Source organism: Sinocyclocheilus grahami, unplaced genomic scaffold (genome assembly GCF_001515645.1).
Source record: "Sinocyclocheilus grahami isolate Dianchi unplaced genomic scaffold, SAMN03320097.WGS_v1.1 scaffold245.1, whole genome shotgun sequence".
Taxonomy (NCBI): domain Eukaryota; kingdom Metazoa; phylum Chordata; class Actinopteri; order Cypriniformes; family Cyprinidae; genus Sinocyclocheilus; species Sinocyclocheilus grahami.
Window position 1 is genome coordinate 217,686 of NW_015505424.1, and position 25,536 is coordinate 243,221.

The 25,536-nt window shown below is 38.8% G+C and overlaps 1 protein-coding gene across 1 annotated transcript in view; it reads right to left on the reverse strand.

The window, feature by feature from the left end:
• Positions 1-619: 619 nt before the first annotated feature.
• The window catches only part of LOC107598119 (leucine-rich repeat-containing G-protein coupled receptor 6), a 90,336-nt gene continuing 65,419 nt past the window's right edge, over positions 620-25,536 (reverse strand). Inside the window, 15 exon segments of the mRNA XM_016289385.1 lie at positions 620-2,720; positions 3,463-3,543; positions 4,925-5,085; positions 5,970-6,095; positions 7,479-7,550; positions 8,180-8,251; positions 8,509-8,574; positions 10,052-10,123; positions 11,047-11,115; positions 11,679-11,750; positions 12,975-13,085; positions 17,809-17,880; positions 18,346-18,561; positions 22,254-22,325; positions 24,195-24,266. Coding sequence (XP_016144871.1) covers positions 1,477-2,720; positions 3,463-3,543; positions 4,925-5,085; positions 5,970-6,095; positions 7,479-7,550; positions 8,180-8,251; positions 8,509-8,574; positions 10,052-10,123; positions 11,047-11,115; positions 11,679-11,750; positions 12,975-13,085; positions 17,809-17,880; positions 18,346-18,561; positions 22,254-22,325; positions 24,195-24,266 — 2,578 coding nt within the window. The 3' untranslated portion in view covers positions 620-1,476.

Here is a 25,536-nt window from a genome sequence, read left to right on the forward strand (position 1 = left end):
CTTTACAATCTGTAAAAGATCCAGACCAAGCTTTATTACAACCTAATCAAAACACTCGGTTCTTCTTAATCTTCAGTTTATAGCATGGACATGTTCAATATATTTCATGTTTTGCTCTACCTTAATCCTGTGGACTTGATTCCTGTCAAACATAGTCTATGCAAGTACATGAATGCAAATGCTTCTAGTTATGCAAGCTTGAGTTTAATGCAGCGTTTAATTCTGAAATGTGTTGCATTGCAAATTATTAGGAAAAATTTTAAATTTGTTTTAGTATGTTTATTTATTTATTTTTATATGTATTGCATTTTCAGAGTTGCTGTCATGTGGAGTATGGTATGAATTAGTATAATGTCTCCTATGGTGCATTTTTGCTTCTGTCATGGTGGAGCAACAGTTTGAAGAAGTCAATTAGTTAAAATTAGTTGTCAACATGTTTATAGCCAGCTACCTGAATTAATGGAACAAACACTTGAAGGTATCTCTGCCACCCCTCACGGTTTCTTACTGCCACAATGCATGCTAAATATATACATCATGAACTGGCGCTTGCAGAGCGATGACCAAGCCTTTTGTGTACTTGCAGAGAGTATGTTTCTGGCAATATGTTTTTTTTTTCTTTTCGTTTTTCAATACACTAAATATTATTTGACAATATACATCGGTATTTACCTTCCCATACTTTTTTGTTTATTCACTAGGGGCAAGTAAGCTAGTGATGACTTGCAAATAATTAACGAAACAAATAATTCATTGACTTTGATATATACACACTTGGAAATGAGTGCATAAAAGTTTGAGTACATAAGAATTTAGCTTGTTGTAGAGACATTTTTCACATTGAAATATTTAGATGCACAACTCCTGTGATATTTCCTAATTAAAGGAATGTCCCATATTCAAAACAATGAAATGCAATGCTCATGAGATGTGAGACCACTTTTGGTGGATTCGTTTCTGGTTATGCATTACCAACAGAATGTCTGTCATTGGATTTGTCTTTGTTTGACACTGTTTTGTAGATGCAGTGTGAATTTGAATTGTAATGCCGGTGCAGTACTTTGCCCCATAGGCGTCCATTGTATGTACATAATGCATGACTTTTAGTTTTTTGTTTAAATGGAGGGTTGAGTAAAAAAAAAAAAAAGTTTTATGTGAAAATCATCAATATTCCATGGATGGAGATGATATTAAACCCAAAACATTAATTTAAACCTAATTACACAAACAAGTTGCAAAAAATAAATGCAGATTTGTTTTTGAACATGATTGTTGCTTAAATTACTTAAGGGCCCACACGATTGTGTCACAAAAATGTGATTAGGCTTTTCTTTAAGAATGCCATGTAGCAGTTGGGACTGTATTCCCAAATTCATTGTTCATTAGCTCTGAAGATTTTAGCGGTCAGTTCATATGTGGGCTCATGACTTCTTGTGCTCAAAGGGTCCTTAAAAACTTTAGAGTTTAAGAGAAGACTTAAAATGCGGGATGTGGGGAGTGGTATACTCCAGAGAAGGAGGTTCCATTATGAGTGTCCAGTCCACTGCTCCTAAGGTGCTCCTGATCTTTGACAGTGAGTCCTGGTGTTGACCTGACCAGATTATCTGCAACGTTATCCCTTTCTGTTGAGGGTTTCATCTGCATCTGGCATGGGATGAGAGGCACTGAGGGTGGGCAAGAAAACCGGACAACTGTCTCCGAGTTTGGTGCCGATGAACTCTCATACGCTGCATCTGCTTCAGCGGCAAAGGACACCAAGGCTTGAGTGGAGTCATAGGAGCTTTTCTCTGTGTCAACAGAGATGAAGGAATCCAGGTTGCGGTCATGATGGAGGTGAGCTCTGCTCAAAAGCAGACGTGCATCTTCACGGAAGTGCGGATTAAAGAGGAGGTAGAGCAAGGGGTTGATGCTTGCAGGAAGAGGCAGAAGCACCAGGACGACTGATTTGACAACCTCCTCGCTCACAGGAAAGAGTCCCAGAAGGGAGGAGAAGGTGAGGAAGGCCACGGGGCAGTAGAGCAGGCAGTTGGTAAAGATAAGCCAGGCCACGTGCTTGATCATGGCGCAATCCCAAATGCTGTCAAAGTCTCCCTTCATCAGTTCCCAGTACAGTTTAATGTAAGTTCCGGTGATCACCAGGAAACACAGGGAGTTCATCATTATCAGAGCGACCATGAATCCCAATGTGGAAGGTTCGCCATCTGGCAGTGGTGATGGCATGCAAAGCGGAGTTACCCCGTACTCCCCGACTCCAATAAGTGGCAAAGTGGCGACTGCCAACGAAAGTGCCAAGCATGCCACTGCTGCGGCTCGCACGCTTCCCAGAGAGGGCGACTTACTGTAGGCTCGAGCGCACGACACGGATACGCTGCACTGCACTGCAGCCAAGGTCAGGAAGAGTATGGAGCCCTCCGAGGCTAGAACTGAAAGAAAACCTGTTGCTTGGCAGCCTGTACCCATTTCCCATTGAGCGCCATGCAGGGCGAACTCTCCAAATGTCCGGGCATCAACCAATGCCATGGTGCCAGTACACAGGCCTGTAAGCAGGTTGGTGCCACTGATGGTGCCGATGATGAACTTAACAGGGGAGAGATAGCTGGGGGATGCAAAGACTGTCATGAGGAGAAGGCTGTTTCCCATCAGCGAGACCAAAGAGATGAGCCACATGCCAAGCCGTACCACCCAACTGTCAAACAGGTTATCACATGGTTTAAATGGACCTGAAGGGGTGAAATTATAAATTAGAATTTAAGCAGAAAGAACACATCACCTTGAGGCCTATTCACACCAAGACTGAATTTTAGTATGGATCAAATGCACAACAAAATAACAAAGTTTAAATTTTTACGAATGAAGCACACTTTTTTGTGAACTTTTTCAGAACATGGCAGAAATGGGGAGATAGTAAATTATTTTGCCGCAAAAATACTTTGCGAATATATTGTTGATATAGAATATTAAAACAGAGAAAGATAATAGACCACATTTTCCTTGCCTTAAAATATTTTCTCTTGAGTATTTTTTAATACATAAAAATACATTTGACTACTTTAAATGTACTGAAGCACATTAAAAAAAAGTTGTAAATATTGCATTCTAGTACTTTTTTTTCCCACTTTAGTGGTCCTATTAAAATGCAAAGAGAAAAGTGACCCATCAAAAAAATCTAACCAGAATAGCTGTTTTATAAGTATTAGGTTATAGCTAAAACCAGCATTCTTTCTTTGTTATTTTTATTTTTTTAGTGTTTCTGGAAACTGCAACACTTGAAGTTTCATCAGAGCGTAATACAATAACGCTAGGGTGAAGTGTTTGGTGGAGAATTGGAGAAGCATGCATAGTTTTGGTGTGAAAACTGTTTGCTTGCTGTTTAGTTCGTTTGTACTTGATGTGAACAGGCCTTTACAGTCTTGATGGCATATGCATGACCTTGAGTTCAGATCTGCTGCTGGTTGAATTTACCTGGGATGGGGGTACACTGTATGCTGGTTTGCAGTTTGGACTCTTCAATAGCTAACTGGAATTCCTCTAAGTCAAGGTCATCTGCAAGTGAACACAAGAAAAGCATGAGACACCTTTGGTTTGTGCATGTACACCAGTATGATGAAACAGTCTTCAGTCTTCTTCAAGATGACATGATGCACTCAGAAGATAAATCACCATGTTATGGACATCTAGTCTGCTGGAACGGATTAATTTATCTAAGGGCTTTAGCACCACTCAACACCGTACACATCTCAGTTGCAACTTTCCATTTCTCCTTCAGTGTGCAATCAATCATCAGGCTTTGATCACATTCTGGTTTTGTTATTTTCCGATACGCCAAATGGTATGTTTTGGACCTTGAATTGTTAATGTTTATCTAATTTCCCATGGAGTGTAATTACGGAGAGCCCCTGTCAAGTCTGAAACCTGATCAGATCGCATCAAGGAATGCATGGAGAAAAGACACATTTTATTTCATCTGTCAAATACCTGCGGTTACTGTAAAGGCCCTGACATGTTTCTACTGTGCTAATTAAAGATGAAGAGACTGGCAGATAGAAGCGAGCAGATAAAAATAGACACACGCACACACACAAACTGTGGAAAACCGCTACAAGTGCTGCTTTTATGTTCCTTTCATATGATGTACGTGTTCGTGTAGGGCCAATGTTTTCATTTTTTGGCTACATGGACTCTGATAAAAGGTTTACTGTACAAACTTGAGTGACTTGCTACAATTCAGTATTGTAGTTTGGAAACTTGCCCCAATAATTTCAGCCTAACCAACTGGTTTCTTCTAGCTGTTTGTATGACCACCTCAGGGAGTCTACCTGTTCTCTTCAGTGCAATAGTATTAAAATCAGGGGTCCTCAAACTTCTGGCTAGTTTTGCTGCAACCCTGTTCAAACTGAACAAGCTAATCAAGGTCTTTAGGATTTCAAGAAAGTTGAGGTGAGTTTGGTCAAGGTTGGAGCTAACCTCTGTAGGAAAGTGGACCGTCAGGGCCAGGGCTGAGATCCCCTGATTTACTTGGTACTCCATCGGTCCAATGTTTGGACCAGGGGTGTCCAAACTTGGCTCTAGAGGGCCACTGTCCTGCAGAGTTTAGCTCCAACTTGCCTCAGCACACTTGCCTTGAAGCTTCTAATATGCCGAGAAAGATCTTGATTAGTTGGTTCAGGTGTGTTTAATTGGGCTTGGAGTTAAAAGCTACAGGTCAGTGGCCCTCCTGGAGCAGGACTGGATACCCCTGGTTTAGACCATTGGTCAACTTTTGATAGGTAGGTGTACTCCAAAGAATACCATGTTATAACATTGGTAAGTTAAAGGCAATTGTAATATTTAGCAAATGGTAAAGCAACTTTTTTTCAAAGTTACAAAAAAGTTGCATAATGTTATCCTGATCTGTGAGATGGCCTAGTGAAGTTGCACGACTTACAGTTGGTGTCGGTGTGAATGGGGAACAGGGACAGAGCTTTCTTCTGGACATCTTCCTCTTCACTGCCCATCTGTTCTTCCCACTGGCTGGCTGCTTTGTAACCTTTGCCTTTGCAGGCTCCAAAAACACAGCACTGATAGGCATATGGCATCTCAATGACCCTGTTTCAACAACAGTGACACAATGTATAAAACTAAAATAAAAATAATTTAATATGTTCCACCATTATCTTTATACCACATATTTTATGTTTACATCAATTATTTCTTCTGGCTTGCCAAATGAAGTTTGAGCATTAAAAACAAGTACATATTGCATCATTTTGAGGAAACTATAAAAGATCCCATTTCAGAGGGGGAAAAAAATCAGAGAAAGAATGATTCATCAATCTGCAAATGATGCATGAAGTAAACTAGCAAGACATCTAACCGCAAGGACTTTTTATATGTATTTGGGTCACTGTTGAAACTTGTGATTCCCTTTCATTTGCTTTTGCTTAATCGGTTGTTTTTGGGGAATGGTAATGCTTGAAACCTCCCATTTTTTGAGGTGCTAATCAAATCACTCAAGTTCTTAAGACTGAAGTTTTAGAGCGTCTCCAAAGCCCTGAGCTGCTGATGATTCGAGACTGGATATTTATAACAGCCTCTCTGTTTTACGAATACTGGGGTATCTTGAAATAATGTTTCTGCCTGTCAGATGATCTTGCATTGAGCCAGATATTCTAGGAAACTTAACAAACAGAAACCGTTTACTTGTACCGATGAACAGAATGTTCCTTGGGCAACAAATGATCTTAAACAGTAAAAAACTATAAACAGTTGAACGTTTCTCTGAAAACAAAATAAAAACTTCATGTGTTTTTAAGCTATTCAAGGCATTTGTGTTGTGGGAATTAATAACCACAAATACTTGTGAATTTTCTTTGATGGTTTAACATGAAAGTGTTTTAAGTCTAGCTAATCTGTTGTTATGAGATATCATGTGCCTATGAGGATGGCGGAGTTGATTGACTTTGTGGGGTTATTGGCTACCACAAATGTACCTTATGTTGGGGAAGTCCTCTTCTCTGAAGGAACGCGAGAGTGCCATATTTCCTTTCAGTTTAAGATGAGTAAGGCTTGTTAGCCCAGTGAGCGGGAGACTGCTCAATCGGTTCCCAGTGAGATCTCTGGATTGAGATAGGAGATACATTTGGATCATCATGTGTAAAAAAAAAAAATCACCTGCAGATGAAGCTACTCTTGAAGTACCAACTTAAAATGTCCCATATTGTACCATCACATAATTTTGTTTAAACATTTGCCAACATTGTGCTTTGGGGATCTTCTGTTGGAAATGAAGAGGTTCTAGCATCTATTAAAGTGAAATTAGTTACCCCATCAGACATGCTGTGGTTAAAAAGGCAACCATCACAATGAAGTTAACCATTACATTTTTGTAGTTACTTGTAATCAGCTGGCGTGTTAGTGATTTTAGTGGATGTATGAAGTCAGTTCTCATCAAGTTCACAGAGGTGTTCTACCAGAAGAACCACATGTGCAGTTCATCACATTGACTATAAATGTTATACACCGACATCTGGCAATATATCCAATATATTTCCATTTTTAAATATAAAATAAATGCAACTTGATTTAATATTTTGGAATTCAAACATTTTTAGGTCCAAAAACCTTTTGTGGCCACTACAATTATTATAATTTTTTTATATCAGTATTTTGCAATGAAGATGCCTTTAAAGCATTTTAATGGAGTGTAAATCCAATGGCACTTGTTGATTGGAGAAAGTTGTATTTAAACCGACATGTTTTGGCACACAGGCCTTGAACTGTTAACCCTGATGAAAACTAGAACGAGTCAGTTTAAATAAAACTCTACATGTTCCAGGTTCAATACAAGTTAATCTCTATTGACAGCATCTGTGGCATGCTGTTTAATTCTGCAGAAAATTATTGTTGCTTGTTTTTTTACAACTGAGGGACGAGTCAAAATTATTTTCTGTGGTAATCAACAGCATGCCATTGACGCTGTGATGGAGCTGTACTTGTATCGAGCCCAGTACAGTCAACAAATATTGCTGGTTTTGACTTCTCTACCAGTGATTTGCCTTTTCCATGCACATTGTTTGCTATTGAATTTGCACAAGGTCTGTAACTGTTGCAGTATGATGCTCTACTCATTCACCGCTGCACACATTTATCAGCCACACTCTGTCACTCTTTATCAGTCTTCCTCATTCATTCATCACATTCTTCACCTAATGCTGCTTGCATTTAATCACCTGTGACTGACAACTCACATCTTCACCACTGTGCAGAGCTCTTAACTGTGATTACAACCGCAGTCTTTTCACTTTGAGCCAACCAAAGCATTGCACAGATGACAGAAACTCCAAAATGTGCATCATGGAATCTCTGTGTTTGTGCAAATGGGATGGTTGCGCCAAGTCAGTTAAATAACAGTTTTTGAACAATTACACAGACATCTAGACTCTGAGGTGTGTGATTTTTATCTTCATGCACTGGCACTGATTTGCATTCATTATACTCACAGTTTAATGAGTGACTGAAGAGAGGAAAATGCATCAGGGTGGATGGTGTTGATCCTGTTCCAGCTTAGATCCCTGTAATGATTTATTTTATTTTATTTTTTTAAGTCTTGACAGCCAATATGAAAGTTTTTATTATTCTCAAGATTTGACATCTGAAAGCAGTCTTGCTCTCAAATTATTATTTAAAATGTGATTTTCTGGCTTTTGGTTGCGCAAGATTTTGGTTGTGTAGACTGTCTTGGCCGCTAGGGGGAGGTATTGGTGAGCCAATACTTAAAAACAAAACAAACAAAAAAATAACAAATATATATATGTCAATTAAAAACAGTGCATGCTCTTGCCAAGATATCAATATTCCCAAAAATGATCTCTCTCTCTCTTACATTGAAAATGTAAATAAAAAAATTAAATGTTACATTTTGAAAAGGTTAATGCTGAATATAAATATTTAAGATTCATTTAATTATTCTTAGGTCAGTAATCAAAGTCAATAATTGATTATGTGAACTTGATTTTTCAAATGCTCAATGCTTCTGTCATTAAAGCAAAAGGGGGTTCTGACAATTAAATTGTTCACTCAAATGGTTCTGCTAATATGATTTGAAATGAAAGTGTGTATTACGTTAGAAAAATGCCAAATAGAGGCTTTTTCAGTGTAACACTTACGGCCAGCAGAAGATGAGCATGTGTACAGTACTCACAGTGAGCGCAGAGAGCTGAGCTGTTGGAATGTGTTCATCTCAATCTGTTTGATCAGATTATGCTGCAGGCCACTGCCGAGTCAAAAAAAAAAAATGGTATTACTGCATCACACTCACACTCACACTGTGGCAGACATAATACATGGCAACCATGAACATACTTGAAATCTTCCCAAATATGGACACTGATGCATTGCTACAGTAATGACTGTCATTTGTCAAGTACTATGTGGGTTATTTAGGGCTCTTAGAGTTATCATAGATATGTTAGCGATATTACTCTATTCCTGTTGAGAGAGAGAGAGAGAGAGAGAGACGCCTGAACTCACATCTCTTGAAGAGAGGCACAGTGGTAGAAACTCGGCAGCTCTTCGATGGCATTGTGCGACAGCTCCCTGAAAACAAACACATATAGATTAGGACTGTCTATAAATGCAAGATTCATGAAGAGTGCTGACAGTAAAGACTGCGTAAAACATTCTCAACAAGACAAGACTTCTTTATCTGAAAAAGCATGAATAAATATGGAAATATGCAAAGTGAATAATACATTTTGTTGTAAGGGTACGTTTACATGACAACAATGCACTAAAAATGTTTTTCCTTTGCATTTTAAAAAAAGTTTTGCATACAGATAACAATGTTGTCAAAACAATCCCCGTTCACACCGTGAAAATAGCTAAAAACACTGTATTATTCATGCCAGGCCAGTAGTTGGCGATGCTACTTTGTAAAGATAACACTGCACGCTTGCGTACTGTACATACCTATAGATTGAACCCCTAATATGCATGTGCATGACCACCGTTTTCACAAATTCGTGTTTTCGTAGTTTACACACAGATGATAACGGTATCGTTTTCAAAAGTTTGCATTTTCAGGCCCTTAATGATAAAATGAATGGCCGAGTTCCGTCTTTAGTTGAAAATGGTGTTGTGTAAACATCCCCTTAGAATACTTCCTCTTCTATGCCGGCTTAAAGTGTAAACATTTTTCACGAAACGATCATTACACAGATAAATTATAGACTTACACAGTGAGCCTCAATGATAATGCTAAGCATTACCCATTAAGTCCCATTGAGGCAAGTGAGTCCTCATAGAGTCTATTTGAATGTAAAATGACCAAACTGTTTGTAAAGGTGAAGTTTCAATAACATGTTAAAAATCTGACAATGGTAGGATTTTGCATCTTTAGCTCAAATTAGCATGATCTCAAATGAGGGTTACAATTCTCCCATTTTTCTACACATGTACTATCTCTCCCTTATACTGTTTTTGAACAAACGTATGTATACATTTCTTAATGTTATTTATAATTACATTATAATTTGCCCTCCTAATTGCAAGTGTTTTTGTAGTCTTTATTTGTACCTAATTAGTGTATTAAAGTGTTTATGCAAGAAGAAACCTTGGAGAGAGAATAAGTGAATATATAGAAAAAGAATGGCATGTTAAGCAGCTACTTTCCCCAGAGGTCTAATTCTGCATTTAACAGTTACTTAAAGTTTCACTCGTCCTGCAGGGGTTTCTCTAACTAAACTTGTCCACCTGAAAGTGGTTTCTCTTATCCATCTTAAACCGAGTGCATAAAGGCAAAGCAAAAGGTAAAATGTGCTTGATCTAAAAATTAATCCAACGACTTTTTTAATTGTTTGCACAAGCATGGCACAACTGATAAAAAAAAAATTAGTAAAGTTGGCTAAATGTCCACCTGCTGAAGCGGAGCTCCTTGAAAGTTAGGCTACATCAGGCTATCCCTCAGGGTGAATTTCAACTCCCTTTGCCAGCTCGGATCTTTAGGAATCGTTTAGAGATGAGCTTTCAAATGTGTTTGTGTGTCGCAGGTGCGTATTTGTGTTTGGAAACTCACAGCACTCTTAATTTAGGCAGCAGGTGGCAGAGATCAAATGGCAGGCCGGTCAGTCCAGCTCGGGTCAGCGTACTGAGAGAAAATCAAAGAGGAGAGTTTACACTGAATGAGTGCGTGCCAAACAGGAGAGAGAAACAGTGAATGAAAAATAAGGTAATTAAATGAATGTGCATGCACTGCAATAAATGACTTTAAAACATGAAGAAACTGAGATGTATCCCTAAAACAAGGTTTGCTAATGTAAATACAACATTAAAGATTCTCAAAATATATGACATTTTTTAATGGAAATAAGACAAATCTCATTAAAATTGTGTCAAAAAGTATATTTTCAGTGCATTTCAGACCTGTAGGTAAATACAAGGCGCAGTGTAGTTTTTTCTCTCTCGGTTTTTTTCATAAAAAAATTTAAATATACTTCCATCTATCCAAGCTCTATAAACAAAGATGCAATGATTTCCCTGATCATTCACCAGTAAACATAAGTGCTCGGTTCAGTATGCCTGTGCATTTTTTTTTAACCTTGTACAAGACCCGCTGACATGGTGAGAAGTTCAGTAAAAGCATCTCTATTTTGTCAACGGTTATTCCTTTGTCCTCAACGGTGGGAAGAACTTCTGGAAGTCTCTTAAGTGAAACTGATCCTGCGTGAAATGGGGACATTTGATCTCAGACTCACAGAACTTGCAGGCTGGTGGTTCTTCTCGGTTTTTTTCATAAAAAAATTTAAATATACTTCCATCTATCCAAGCTCTATAAACAAAGATGCAATGATTTCCCTGATCATTCACCAGTAAACATAAGTGCTCGGTTCAGTGTGCCTGTGCATTTTTTTAACCTTGTACAAGACCCGCTGACATGGTGAGAAGTTCAGTAAAAGCATCTCTATTTTGTCAACGGTTATTCCTTTGTCCTCAACGGTGGGAAGAACTTCTGGAAGTCTCTTAAGTGAAACTGATCCTGCGTGAAATGGGGACATTTGATCTCAGACTCACAGAACTTGCAGGCTGGTGGTTCCTTTCAAATCTGGAAACTCTCGGATCTCAGTGGCCCCGTTCAAAGAGCTAAAACGAGATTAGATAACTCATTAGTGAGGCTTGTTCTGCTAATGAAGATGCCGTCCAGCAAAACCACAGGGATGTCTACTGTTACCGTACACACTTAGCGCTCTATCATAGAGGCAATATTATTCCACTTGATTCCATCATTTTGATTACACTCGCAACACTACCCAAAATCAACAACGGAAGACGGTAGACTTCATATCAAAGTAATGAAGGATGAACAGACCCTCTGCATTCTTATGCACTCTGTGTAATTGGAGAGAGATGAATGACTTTTTATTAGTTTTGTGAAATGCTAAATCTCATATTCTGGCATTTATGAGGTTATAATTGAATCGTGCTGTTTTTTTGGAGACAAATTACTAGTTCAATGTTTACTTATGAGAGACGTGGCTTATGAGAGAGGCAAGCGAGATTACAGTATTCATCAAATTGAAAGCGATGATGAAATGGAAATTATACACATTTGCCAACTGGTATTTTAGAGGTGCCTTATCGGAAGCCAAACTGCTCTGTTTAATCATGTGTGTGTTATCATTTCACACATAGACTTTTGTACTTACAGCGTGTGTAACTTTGGCAAGAACTGAAATGCTGATCTGCCAACAAACTGAATGGGATTCTCGTAGAAATGACTGAACAGAGAAGAAAAAGACATATTTTGTTAGAAATCGGATAGATCATACAAAACGAGTGCCTGTTCCATTTTGATATATTTACATTCTTTAAAGGGGTCATATGATGCGGTTTCAAGTTTTCCTTTCTCTTTGGAGTGTTACAAGCTGATTGTGCATAGATAAGATCCCTGAAGTTGCGAAGACTAAAGTCTCAAAACCAAAGAGATATTCTTTATCAAAGTTAAGACTCTGCCATGCCCCCCTAAAACGGCTCGTTCTAACACGCCCCCACATATCTACCTCACTAGGTGGAAATATTAGCATAATGCGCCCAAGTGTTCACGCAAAGAAAGAAGGCGTGGTTTCAGTAACCGCAGTTAGTGTTGAAGCAGCATGTCAGGGAGACGCTGTGTGTTTCTTGGCGAAAGCAAAAGCACTTTATTTGGCAAAAAATATATACTATTCTATAGACTAAATGACACCCTTTGACATACTTTAATGTTTTTTCTAACGGGGTTGAGTGTGATAGAGTTCACTTGCTAAAAGTCTGTTATTCTGATTTTTTTTTTTTAAATTTTAGCAAGTATTTTAAACACATTGTCAAATGAAATCTAAACTTGTTAGCATAATTTTTTTTATATTCAACATATAAAATGATAAATATATACAACTACACCTTGTACATTTGTGTTGTCCTTTTTTGTTCAGTAAGAATGTACATATTTGCTAATAGAGGGAGGAGAAACATATATATGTGTGTGTATATATATATATATATATATATATATATATATTTTATATATATTTATGGCACACATGTTGCCAGCAAATTGTAATCCGAAAATTCTAAACAGTCTAAAATAATTACGCGTGTAAAATAAACAAGGTTATAAGGTCCTTTTTGGGTGCCGAAAATAAATTCATCACCTTGGACAATCGAGTCCAGTTGCATTTTATCTCAGGCAAAGCTCAAACTCCAATAAGCACACGTGTGAGCCATTTGTTTGCGTCAATTCACATTTGCCCATGTAAACATCCTTAGTATCTTACAGAAACACCTGTCAGGAGGCAGTCCCACAGGCAAAAACACTTTAGGATACTTGAGAAGGAAGGACTTAAGCACTCATCTCCAAGCATCTGCTTTTTTCGGGAGACTTGTGCTTGAGAACCCCATTCTAGGGACTAAGCGGGATTTACAAGGAGCACGAGGCCAGGCCAAGCTCTCCACTTTAAAGGAAGCACACTGACATATGTATGCTGGGTAAGTTAGTCTCAGTTACTTACAGTTCCTGAAGTTTGGCGAGTGTGCGAATGGCCACGGGGAACTCCTGAAGGTCATTGAAGTTCAATTCCCTAGAGAAAGGAGACCAACCATAAGAGCAGGAGAACATTGAGAAACACAAGCTAAGAGAAAAGGATTTACATAATGTTTATGACTTAATAAGCATAGCTATGTCTACTTTTTAAGTTGTGTCTTGCATAAGACCACCTTTCGAACAACAATTAGCTGTCTCGTCACATATTAGCCCAACTGTTTTGACGTTTTCATTTGATCTTTCATCCTATGTGTCTGTAATATAAGCAAACACTTAAGAACTGTGGTTCCAATCAGTCCAAATCCCTCTCAGTGACCTTGTGGGTTTTCCGTGTTGGTCGTTCCTTGGAGACCAAGACAGCTGTTCTAAGCTAATCTGACATGACGTGACCTCTCCTCTGCATAGATTATTTTTGTTGTATGCATTTCATTAGCCTTCTAGGAAACCTGCGTCCAAAAAATTGTGCTTGAACCAAAACACGGGCGGTTGCTAAGGGCGAGCGGCCTTTACACGCAGGTGCAAGAACAATGTGTTTATGGCCATAGTTTGCATGATGTTTTCCTTGGATCTCAACGTTCCTTTTCATCTCCAATTCTTTTGGAGTTTTTCAGAGAATAATTATTGGGAAAATCCTATAACTGAACAGGAGATTATTATAATTTTTTTCACAAACCCTCCTTTTTGCCCAGTAAAGGCGACTGGATGGCATTAATAGGTGCCTTTAGCCCTGTATCCCCTCGTGAAGGCCCAGGCCTTAGTCATATCGTCCGCTCCCCGCGGTTACAAAACCCAGCGCTGAATGTATCTCTTCATATCCATAATTATATGTCTTAGCCCTTTGTGCTAAGTGTACGCTTTCAAAACAGTTCAAATGTTTATATATTTTAGTTTTTATTCTTTTTTTAAGGGGAAAAACTTGAACAGGAGATTATTATAATTTTTTTCACAAACCCTCCTTTTTGCCCAGTAAAGGCGACTGGATGGCATTAATAGGTGCCTTTAGCCCTGTATCCCCTAGTGAAGGCCCAGGCCTTAGTCATATCGTCCGCTCCCCGCGGTTACAAAACCCAGCGCTGAATGTATCTCTTCATATCCATAATTATATGTCTTAGCCCTTTGTGCTAAGTGTACGCTTTCAAAACAGTTCAAATGTTTATATATTTTAGTTTTTATTCTTTTTTTAAGGGGAAAAACGTTTCTGGCAGGTGGCCAGCGCATTTGAAGTGAGCTTGGTGAATAGGGGTGGACCCACGTTGGCTGCCGTCCAGAATGTTCGAAGCACTTGCTTAATACCAGTGTGTGTGTGGGTGTACGTGTGTGTGCCTATATGTGCGTGAGTGTGTCTGTGTTGCACAAGAGTGTTAAAGCGAACTGAACTTGGCCTATAAGTTTGAGGTGAAAAAAAAACTATTTAAGGGGATTGTTGATGTATGACAAATTCGCTTAAAGCTAAAGTAATTTCTGCACCATTAGCGTCACCAACGAAACTGCAAAAATAAAGCATTTTCAAACATAGTCCAACACAAAGATAGCCCCGCCCCAAACTCGTGCCATTGGTTGAACGGGTGTTGGCGGGCTGCTTGAAATGTTCAAAAAAACAGCATCAACCTATGAATGGCTTACTTGTACACTATTGAAAAATTAAGGTCATGTGTGTGGGTGTACGTGTGTGTGCCTATATGTGCGTGAGTGTGTCTGTGTTGCACAAGAGTGTTAAAGCGAACTGAACTTGGCCTATAAGTTTGAGGTGAAAATAAAAACTATTTAAGGAGATTGTTGATGTATGACAAATTCGCTTAAAGCTAAAGTAATTTCTGCACCATTAGCGTCACCAACGAAACTGCAAAAATAAAGCATTTTCAAACATAGTCCAACACAAAGATAGCCCCGCCCCAAACTCGTGCCATTGGTTGAACGGGTGTTGGCGGGCTGCTTGAAATGTTCAAAAAAACAGCATCAACCTATGAATGGCTTACTTGTACACTATTGAAAAATTAAGGTCCCAAAATGGGGATTTCACACCAATGCCATAGAAAAAAAATTGAGTTCACCGATTAACCTTTCAGTGAACAGTTCTTAAATGAACCATTGTTTCACAATGTGAAAAACACTTAATAATTCAAAGAACCTATTTCCACTATGAAGAACCTCTTGTGGAATGGCAAGGTTCCATGGAAGGTGAAGGTTTTCATGGAGCCATTGATGCCAATAAAGAATTTTAAAAGCAGCACTTTTAAACAATATGAGCCATTTAGATTATATGAATGTGAATGAACATCGTTTTATCCGTTTGCTCACTTCTAATGAGTCATGCAAGTGTTTAAGCAATTTTCATCAAACGCTGCATGAAAATCCACTCGCACTTGCAGCCTATAAAATGGGCTGCATATGGAGAGACTGGGAACACGCTGCTGTGGGCGAGCCGTGCCGTGTGGTTCTGCCATGTCTACATCCTGGTTTTGTTTAGAACATCCATCAGTCTTGTTTGGAGACTTTACTTTGATATGGCAGAGAAGAGGAATGCCTTTCGTTTCCTAGGAAGACCTCATTGTTTAGAACGAGAGCTGTCAGTTACCTTGATTTACAATTCGTCAAACCACGCAGAAGTTTGTTTGAAAGCTAAATCATCAGGCATCATAACAAAACAACTCTGTGGTGGCCATTTTGTCTGATGGTTGTGAATGCGTTTTCAGAGATAATTACAGTGATGGGGATTATAGTAGCATCAATAAAAAGATGTGCATTGTCCCACGAAAAGATGTCTGAGACCTTCTGAAGGAGGCAAATATGTTTCCCTCTGTTGTTTCAGGAAGCTCAGCACTTCCCAAACACACATGTGCATCTGAACTGAGTTGGCTGGCATGCTTTCTTCCAGTGTGTCATGTTACATTTAAGAATATTTGCCTCAGGAATATTAGTTTCTTGCTTAGCCATCATTATAACGGTCATTAAAATATAATTCAATATGCAACATGACTACTTATTACAGTTTCTGGGAGCTTTTTTTTATTTTATTAGCGTGGAATTTTAATTGTACTGCATACAAGCGTAATCCTTAGAAAATACTAATAGGTGACTTATTCATGTTGTACAAGAGTTTAATGTACATAGGACTCTTAAAATGTATCCCCTAAAAAAATGTTTTTCATATTGTTTTTTTTTATTATGTACTCCCCTCAGCCCAGATATATATATATTGTAATAAGTCATATTTATATATTTTATTAAATTATTATGTTATTATATGTAAGCATACTGTATTTAGTATAATTGTTTTCTGATTTAACGAAGCAAGAAACTTGCTTATGCACATCCTGATTGAGAATCACTTTCCTTCTGTATCATAACTAATGTTCCTATCACTCTACATTGTATCATTTTCAAGAGCTTAAATCTAGTGCGAGAAATATTTTCTCCTTGAAACAAATCTTCTTAAAGGTAAATTTATCGAGCCACACAATTGTCAAGGGAGATTTTCAGTGCACGGTTTCTCAGTGATTGCTTTCAAATGAAGTGTTCAGTTCAGTGTGTGCAATTCTCAAGGCTGAAATCCTTCACGTAAAGAGGAAAACGTCATCTTTAGCACTTCAGCAGGCTGTTAAAAAGCAGGTGTAAACCTCTCGGTATCCTGGAGACCACCATGACTTCAGCATATGCTTATTCCTTTAAAGCCAAACTTTCATAGCATGGTCTATGTAAAGTCGTTCATACATTACATTACAAACATGCATTGGCTCTGGTTCGTAAGCCCCTTTCAAAATTTCTCATGAATTTTATTAGCATTTCTAGTGTATTTATTGGGCCTATTTAACATTTGATGCAATCTATCATGTTCAGAAACGTATAAGTTATATAGCCTGAATTCCGGCAGAGAATGTGCGCTATTGTCCAGCTATAATATGAAAATTGTAGCCAGTAGCCATAAAATCATGATGTTTTTAACTATATTTTTCACTAGTTTTGTTCATACTCATATATTAATATAAATTTTATTATGTTTTTAGATGCAGACTGTCAAGTAAAATGCCGACCGTCAGTTAAAATTTGATCCAGCCCTAATATAATATAAATTCAACCACCTCTAACATGGGTCAAGCTATTGACATTGCACAAAAAAGTAGGCAGTGTAGTGATATAATCTCACATAAGTATTCAGTACTTTTGTACTGAAAAGTATTCAACTTTTGTCTTGAAATCTGATTGTTACATTATGAATGGAAATTATATCCCATTACATTTCTGAATGCTGAATATATGAAGCTATGGGACAAAGGGAAGTGTATTAAAAATATTTGTAGCCTGTAATACCAACATCAACCACATGATAACCAAAACCCGTTTCCACACTGCTTACACATATACTTTTGAATGGAACACTGAAGAAATCACCCAACACTGAAGTCATTGTCAGGACATTATCGTTGCTTCTAATGAAAGTCTGCCATACTTTCTTAAATTGTAATGAGAGGTAAGAGTGTTTTTTAGAAAACAAGGTGCTGCATTTAATATGTGCGTATCTGAACAGCAGAAGTATTGTGTAGAGAATGATTTGTTTATAGTTAATACAAAGCTGAACCACTGAACATAAGTAGAGTCAGGATAGTTTGCTAGTAATTTTGATTTATATTTATAGACACAGCCCCTTCCTTAATGATTCCGCGAGGACACCGATATCAAATAACAGATCAGGGTTTGTTTGCATTAAGAACAGGACATGCTTTCATGTTTTTAATCTTTCATGAAGGGACGATCTTACTTACAGAGTCTCGAGGCTGTGCAGTCCCTCAAAGCAGTTCTGTCCGAGGGTCCGGATCATGTTGTTATGAAGATGCCTAAACATGAAAACATTCATTAGGATTATATTAGGCATCAAAACAAACCCTAGGAATGATACCTGCTTGGCTGTGTACATTGCTTCAAATAAACGTAAACCGGTGGCGGATGAGGTATACAATTAATCCAGACTATCATTTCACTGCTTTGTAATTGAAAGAGTTTAAGATTCTTGTGGTGTCCTGTCAAAACAGGGCATGTGTTCCAACTTCCTCTTATTTCCTGGTTTCCGATCCTCACACTGACACATGCACAATTGTCAGTGTGATTTAGTCAAATAGGACATGGTCCTGGATCAAGGTTTAGGATAAAGCTTAAGGTTGGGGTTAGGGGCTTTAAGAACATTCCTAATTTCCCACTCTGATCACAGGGACTGGATATATTTTGGGGTTAGCTAATTTGCATGTTGATCCAGGAACACATTCTACTTGGTTTATTCATGTTGTGTGGAAGTAGATACTTACAGCACAACCAAGTTGGAAAGGTTCCTGAAGGCATAGTCTGGGATGTGGGTGATGCGGTTTAGGGCAAGGGTCATAGCCTGGAGCGAGGAGAGGTCGTTGAGGGCACTTACTGGGATCTCTGTCAGGGCATTGTCATCAAGCCACAAGTGTCGCAGGGACCGCATACCCGAGAGGGTCCTTGCTGGCACCTCCATAATCAGGTTGGCATCCAGACGCCTGTTTTTATTAGAATGAACAGAAGCAGATGTTTATTCCTGTAGACAGTTTATGTACGAAATTTAGGAGAAAATGTAGTCTTGTTCAACCAGGTGGTTAAAATTTTAACCTCAAATATGTGCATTGATTTCATGTAAAATTAGCAGGAGATATTAGTGAAAATTAGCAAAATTTTAAGGCTTTTACAGGACTGGTGTTATAGTGCTTTCCAAGTAGAAAAATCACTGAAGGAAGTTTTGGAACCTGTGTCATCAAGACACTATACACTACCCACCCACCCACCCTCCATAAACATATACTTAATGTTCTCCACTAGCTTTTTTATATTGAGGCCTGACCTGTTGTGACTCCAGCCCCACAGTGTTTGTGACCCAGTCAATGGCAGCACTCCTTGTCCATGCAGTGTCCTGAGACTTGAAATTGTCCAGTGCGTAAAAAAGATGAAGATAGGAGCCACCAAATGTGGCTAAACAGAAAGAGATACTGTGCTGTGGTCTGCGGTCACAACATTTCTGCTTTGACGATATCATAATTAAAGCATACTTTTGTTGCCTCTTTGTTTTTATCTTTTGTTCTTCTGGTGTAAGGATTGGCACCACTACCTGGGTGATTTAGTATGCATATAAGTGATTTATATGCAAGTGTTTTATAAAGCTATCTTTAGTTACTCCAGCATGGACTTGTTTAATGAGAGTTTTGGCAGGGTCGCCGCTCTGAATGTTTGATGAAACACCGGGAGCCCACAGGTGGAGTGCTATGCTTTGTGGATTTTTACATTTTTAATTTAAAGCTTTTGGAGAGGGGTGCTAAATCACAACAAGTGCGTTTCAGAGGATACAAAGAAAAGTTGTGCAATCACAGACCAGGCGTACAAGGGCTGCCGAGGCAAAGATTCCATTCTCGATCCAACCACTTGAAGGCGTTTTGAAAATTGGCCATTCCTCTTTCATTTTTCCTGCGCTCATATGGTGTAATAAAGCACAGATTGATAATTTGATGACTTTGCGGCATGGTGAGTTGATTTGGTCAAAGCCACCAAGCAATTGTTGCTCCACACTGACTGGAAGGCTTTAAGATGCTATTGAACAGTTTTTCTCTCTGATTTTTGGAAATTAAACAAAGAAACTGAGCTAAAGATAAAAGCTCTGAGAAAAAAAAAACTTCAGAGGTTGCTGGAAATAATTGATAGTGCAGATGTTTGGATTCTTTCACAAATCTAAATCCCAACCCCCCCCCCATTTTTTTGGTTTTTCTCAGACCTTGACATCTCCACAACCAAGATGAATGTCCTCCCTATGTCAACAAGTTAAGCCTTTGATCTAATGAATGTTGCACCCTGGATTCAGTGGATGAGGGGTGTGCTGAACATCAGTGATCAGCGAGTCATGATGTATGATAGCAGTAGAGCACGTGAAGTTAGCCACAAGCACTTCCTCTGCATTTTTCCCCCATGACCTTTCACACACATTCATTTTGCACTGGCCTCTCCTCATGTCCCCTCTGGCCTCCTCAACCCTCAAGTCCTTCAGATGAGGATAATGCACGATGAGCATCAATAGAAGAGGAACTTAAACCCAAAATACAATGCTATTTGGCTTGGAAAAACTCCTGTATTCTCAGACTACACTTTCCATGCTGTGCAACCCTGCTAGGTAAACACCAATGTCTTGCTGATGACATCTTAATCATCTGGCTTGATAGGCTTAAGACTTGAAATTGCATGTGTAAACATTGCTTTTGCGGTCTCTTTTGTGTGGAATCTCATTGGTAGGCATCATATGATCAAGGGGTATTGCATTGCCTCTGATTTAAGGAAGGTGAGCCTTGTTGCTTAGCTTTTACTGGATCTTTATCAGATCTTTCTTTCATAGACTAAATCCTGGAAGGATGGTCTTGACATCAAAGGATGCTCTGTGCTGAGTGTAGCAAGTATAGCCTACAGTCCTAAACTCTGGTAAAGAAACAAAGATGAGTTTCATCACCAATCCTCTGTCCTGCCCCAACTCATCTTCTCTCTGTCTACATCGGGCGCCAGTGGACTTCAAACCTTATAGCCCCCCCAGTGGTTAACCGATCCCCATCTTATCATTACCCTAAATTACATGTTTGTTGAGAACTAAATGCCTTTCTACTCTTGTGGGAACTCAGGATAGAGCACCTAGCCGAATCACTGCATATTCGTTGTTATGGGGGATTGAAAGTGAGCGTAAGTTAGCTGGACGAATGCCAGAGTCTCTGCCTCACTACAGGGAGGGCCTGGACACAGTCTATGCACGTCTGGAGCCTCTTCTGGAACTAGGCATGTCTTCCATGTGGAAAAAACTGTTGGTGGCAAAGGAATTAAATTTGTACGCCATGACTCTAATGAAAACATCCTCACAAAGGTAGAAGGAAATGAGCGCATGGATATTTACGTGGAATTATTCATTTGGAAAAAGTGGGTGTGCGGCTCCGCTCCGGGATGCTGACTGGCATCAAGAATAATTAAAAAGGAGTCGAGGGGTGGATGTGAGTGGAGCAGATGGACAAGGCCAGACAAAATACCAGACAATATTTAGATTCTGACCTTTTCATGGGGAACCAGTTAGGAAGGGGGCGTGATTCCGATTAGGAGGGAAACTTTGGACATAAGGGAAGAGGGTAGAGTAACTGATGGAAAATTGGGCTCTTCACAGCTCATTGAATATCCCAGCGCTCACTCAGGAGCCAGTGCACAGTGTCTGGCGGTTTCCTCATGGGTTCCAGATGCGCCAACAGCCCACTTTTTCACCATTCTGATATTAAATGTGATGTTGTCACATTTGTCGTTATCGATGTCGTTTTGTCTTCCTCAAGAAGAGTGGCCTCTGGAATATCATATTAGTCTCTGTTGTGAGTTAGCATTTAGATAATAGCTCTCAGAAAACAAGTATAAACCCAGACCCACTGAATGCATTTTAAATACTGAATTGCACAGACCACACAAAAACTACTATGAGTTTTGTTACCTTTTCTCGGTTCTTTATTTGTTGGATCTCCTCTGCAAAGAACTACATGGCAAATTTTTTTGTGATCAAGAATAAAAAAAAAATAAAATAAAAAATCCACAACACAAAAATGTGTCTCACTATTATACAGCCAAAGAACACCTGTTTTACCACTACCATGTGTGTCCCAAATTGCAAACTTGATCCTCCCTGGTGGGAAGTTCTTTAATGAAGGGCCTAATGGTCCTAATATATATAAATATAAGGCATATACTGTAAATAACTGGGCTTTCCTGCATCAACTCTATTAGAGATAAATGCCAAGAGTTACTAGATTGCACTGTGGACCAAATAACCCTACTGCTAGAGACCTTATCTGATAGAGGAGTGCTAAATAATTTATTGTGTTACTCGTGCTGTGCTTATGATATAATATTTGATACATGATTCTTGATAATGTAAAATGTTTCTGAATGTTACTTTAGACTTCCTTTGTTGGACAATGGAAGCATTTTCTAAGCAGAATAACATTTCACATGAGACCAATCATTGAATCAAGTGAATCCATTTTATTCCAGCTGTTAAGCTTAAAGCTGTGGTCACAACCAAGAGGTCTACACTTGGCATGTCGACCTATCCAGTGTTGCTTTAATATACACCATTGTTTCATGTAAATCTCTAACAGCCCAAGTTTGCTTTTGATCACTTGAACTATGTGATACTTACAGAGAGAGTAAATTGGGTAATTCCCATTGGTCTTCACTGGGCAATCTCTCCAACTGGTTATTCTGCAACATCCTGTAAAGATACGGTAAATTAAAATTAGAAAGATAATTAATTTTGCTTTGGTAAATAATAAATATTTTGAAACACAATGTGATTATAATAAAAATAATAGTAATAATAATAATAATAATAATAAAACCAGTATTATCTCAGTGGCAATGGGTGGCCTTCTCTTTGTATTAAGGAAATGTATTAAAAAAGTTACCACTAGTCAGTTCCATATGTGTCTGACGTGTTTGGTATAGTTGAGCAATAAAGCAATTTTGTTATTTTATTATTATATTTTTTTTAATAGAGCATGTCAGTATGGCCCTTGGACACAAACATTGTCCAGCTTACTGCTGATGAGGTTACCTGTCGCTGACATCAATCAGTCAGGAGATATGATTTCAGGTACTGTGTGGTGCACTTTTCAGTGGACAAAACCCGAACATGGGAGGGGCAGAGAGACTGAACAAGACGACACAGAATGAGGGGGGGACTGACTGGGTGGGCCACTGAGGTCATGCTCACAGGACTCGTCGAATAAAAAAACGAAAGAAAAAGTAAGTGGTAGAACAATGTCACTGAGCTCTTTGAACAAAGCAAATTATTCCAGTGTGAGAGCACGCGGCCACATACGTTGAGTTTTAATTACAAGGCAGACAGCTTTATCATGTCAAATCAAATTAAACTCCTGACATTTGACCACGCAGCAGAAAATTGCTAATGTTTGAAGGAATAAATACACCTTTGTGGGCAGGATGCCCTTATCAAGGAAATCATGGCTCCACCATGGCCATCTAGACTTAAAATGTCCAGCAGTCTTGATATGATGCTGTGAATAATCCTCTATTAATTTGCCATTCAAATGCCACAAAGTATGTATTCATTCCCCCTGTACTTTCACTTTTGCATGGCATTGTCATATTTTCACTAACATATGTTTTTGATGTGATATTTTTGTTATGTTTTTCCTGTAGTTTTAGGCTTTGGTTTACGTATATGCTTTGACATTTACATGTGATTCTGACTGGCTCATTGAAAACTGAACATTAGATAAAATGTCAGAAGGTCAGGTACTCGGGCCTCAGACAAGTTTGGTTGTTGAATAAGATACAATAGGGCACATAAAGCAAACAGAGAAATTCGTAACTATTGTTATACCCAACCCAATTCCTTTTTGTCTACATTGACCACTGAAATAAGATCTCTGACAATGACAGACATTATCTTGTTTTCAAAACAAGCAAAAACATATTAAGATATTAAACTGAACTAAATTAAAATCATGTTGTCATTATCCTACTAAAATGTAAATCTAGCAACAGTTAAAGAAAACTTGTTCAATTATTTTTATTACTGAAAGGTATTGGCTGATGATGGAGACATGAATAAGATACATGAATGTATGAGTCAATAATAGGATTTGATGTGGCAGGGCAATTTTCTTGTGGTGTGTAATACAAAAAAAATCAGTGTCACTGGGTTGTTGAATTACAATATTGGGGCAAATTTAATATATCTTCCAGGACAACATGGAAAGGTGCATAGAATCCTATGTGGAAATTCTGAGATGTATGTTGGCCTGAATTAAGTTGTTCCATGTCTGGCCTTTGTCTGTCCTGTTCCATTCCATCAACTGGGTTTAAGACAGTCCATAAAATAAAAATCTGTCAATAAACCATCAGCAAACACCCAGACATAAAGAACAGCTCACTGACCATTCACCGCAGAGCAAAACCTGAATCATCACCTGTCAGAGGTTCTGTTTCTAATTTTGCAGTAAATGACACTGCAACAAAAGTCTTTTTTCAGAATGAATCACCCTGAATGTTATTTTCCATAGAAGCATTTACTGAAACAAAAACGCTCTCGCTCTTTCTGTCTTTCATTACTTACAGAACTTTGAGGTTGTAGAGGCCTTGGAGCACGGGGCCAGGGATGTGTCTCAGGTGGTTGCCCGAAAGTCTCCTGTGGAAGGACAAAAGTAGTCCATTTGCAGTCCAACACATTGATGACTTTAACAGAGAGAAGAGAATCTGGTGAATTCATAAAGACGAGTATGCATGCGTGTGCAAGAGCTCACGGTGAAAACAAAAGTGAGAGATCTCATTGGACGCAAGAACCACAGCAGCTGGGGTTCAGATCTCTCTGGCCGCTGGTCTTTACCGCTCATGTACAGAAATCTCTCTTTTGTATGGTCTCCAAACACATCAACACATTTTGAAAGAATATGAATGCACTCTAAGCTCCTTTTGCCTCCCGTAGCAACAAACATGTCATAGTACAACTGAATTTACAATGCCGAAGATAAATTGGTTAGAGTTGCTACTGAAGTGGAAAACGTACGCTTCAGTATATTGTTAGACATTGGTATAGTTTGAGGGCCTCACGGTTCAGTCGGGGTGCAAATTATGGGAGTCTGATGTGTGTACTAAAATGCAAAATGGTGTTTTCAAACCAGACTATAATGTAGTCAGAGCACATAATGTCACCTGATGCCAAACAGACAATCTTAAACAGAAATTATGTTCCACTGAGGTAAGCATACTATCATTATGCATTCAGTGCCAAAATCCAATTTTAGTTATTTTAACAAATCATCCCTTTAAATTATCTATCAAAATTTCAGTTGACCCCTTTAAAAATCACTGTATAATGTGCAAACAGCTCTGCAGCCAAGCAGAGCATCATGGCTGATACCTCCGAAAGTAAGTGAGACATGGGTAAGACGTTCCCAGAGAGAGTGAGAGCAAATATCAACCAGCTGTAGGCTCACCCATCTAGACTAATCAATTTGTTTATCAAACAGATCACTTAAGCGTTCGTGCCTGTTTTTTTCCTGGGTGGCAGAGTTTGAGGAAAGTCTGTCGAAGCCTCACAAGGAGTCCTGACAAGCTAAACAGGACCACCCACACCTCCTAACTGCTTTGCCTCAAAGTTGCTCCATCCTGCCGGAGTAGCCTCAATCTCCTCTTGTACTCCAAATGATTCTTTTTGTATGACAAGATGAAAGTTTTGAGAAGTGCTGCCAATGTTTAGCATGTAAGTCAGCTTAGCTAATGTGATGGGTGCGACTGCTCTGGCAAAGCAACAACCGTGTTGTATACAGGCACATTGAGGGCCACACAAGCCCAGAAAGCAGAATGACAGAACCCAGAATTGGGTCTATGTCAAGGTCTGACAGATCACACTCTCTTATGCACTCACACACACACACACTACCGTCTTCTGCCATTGA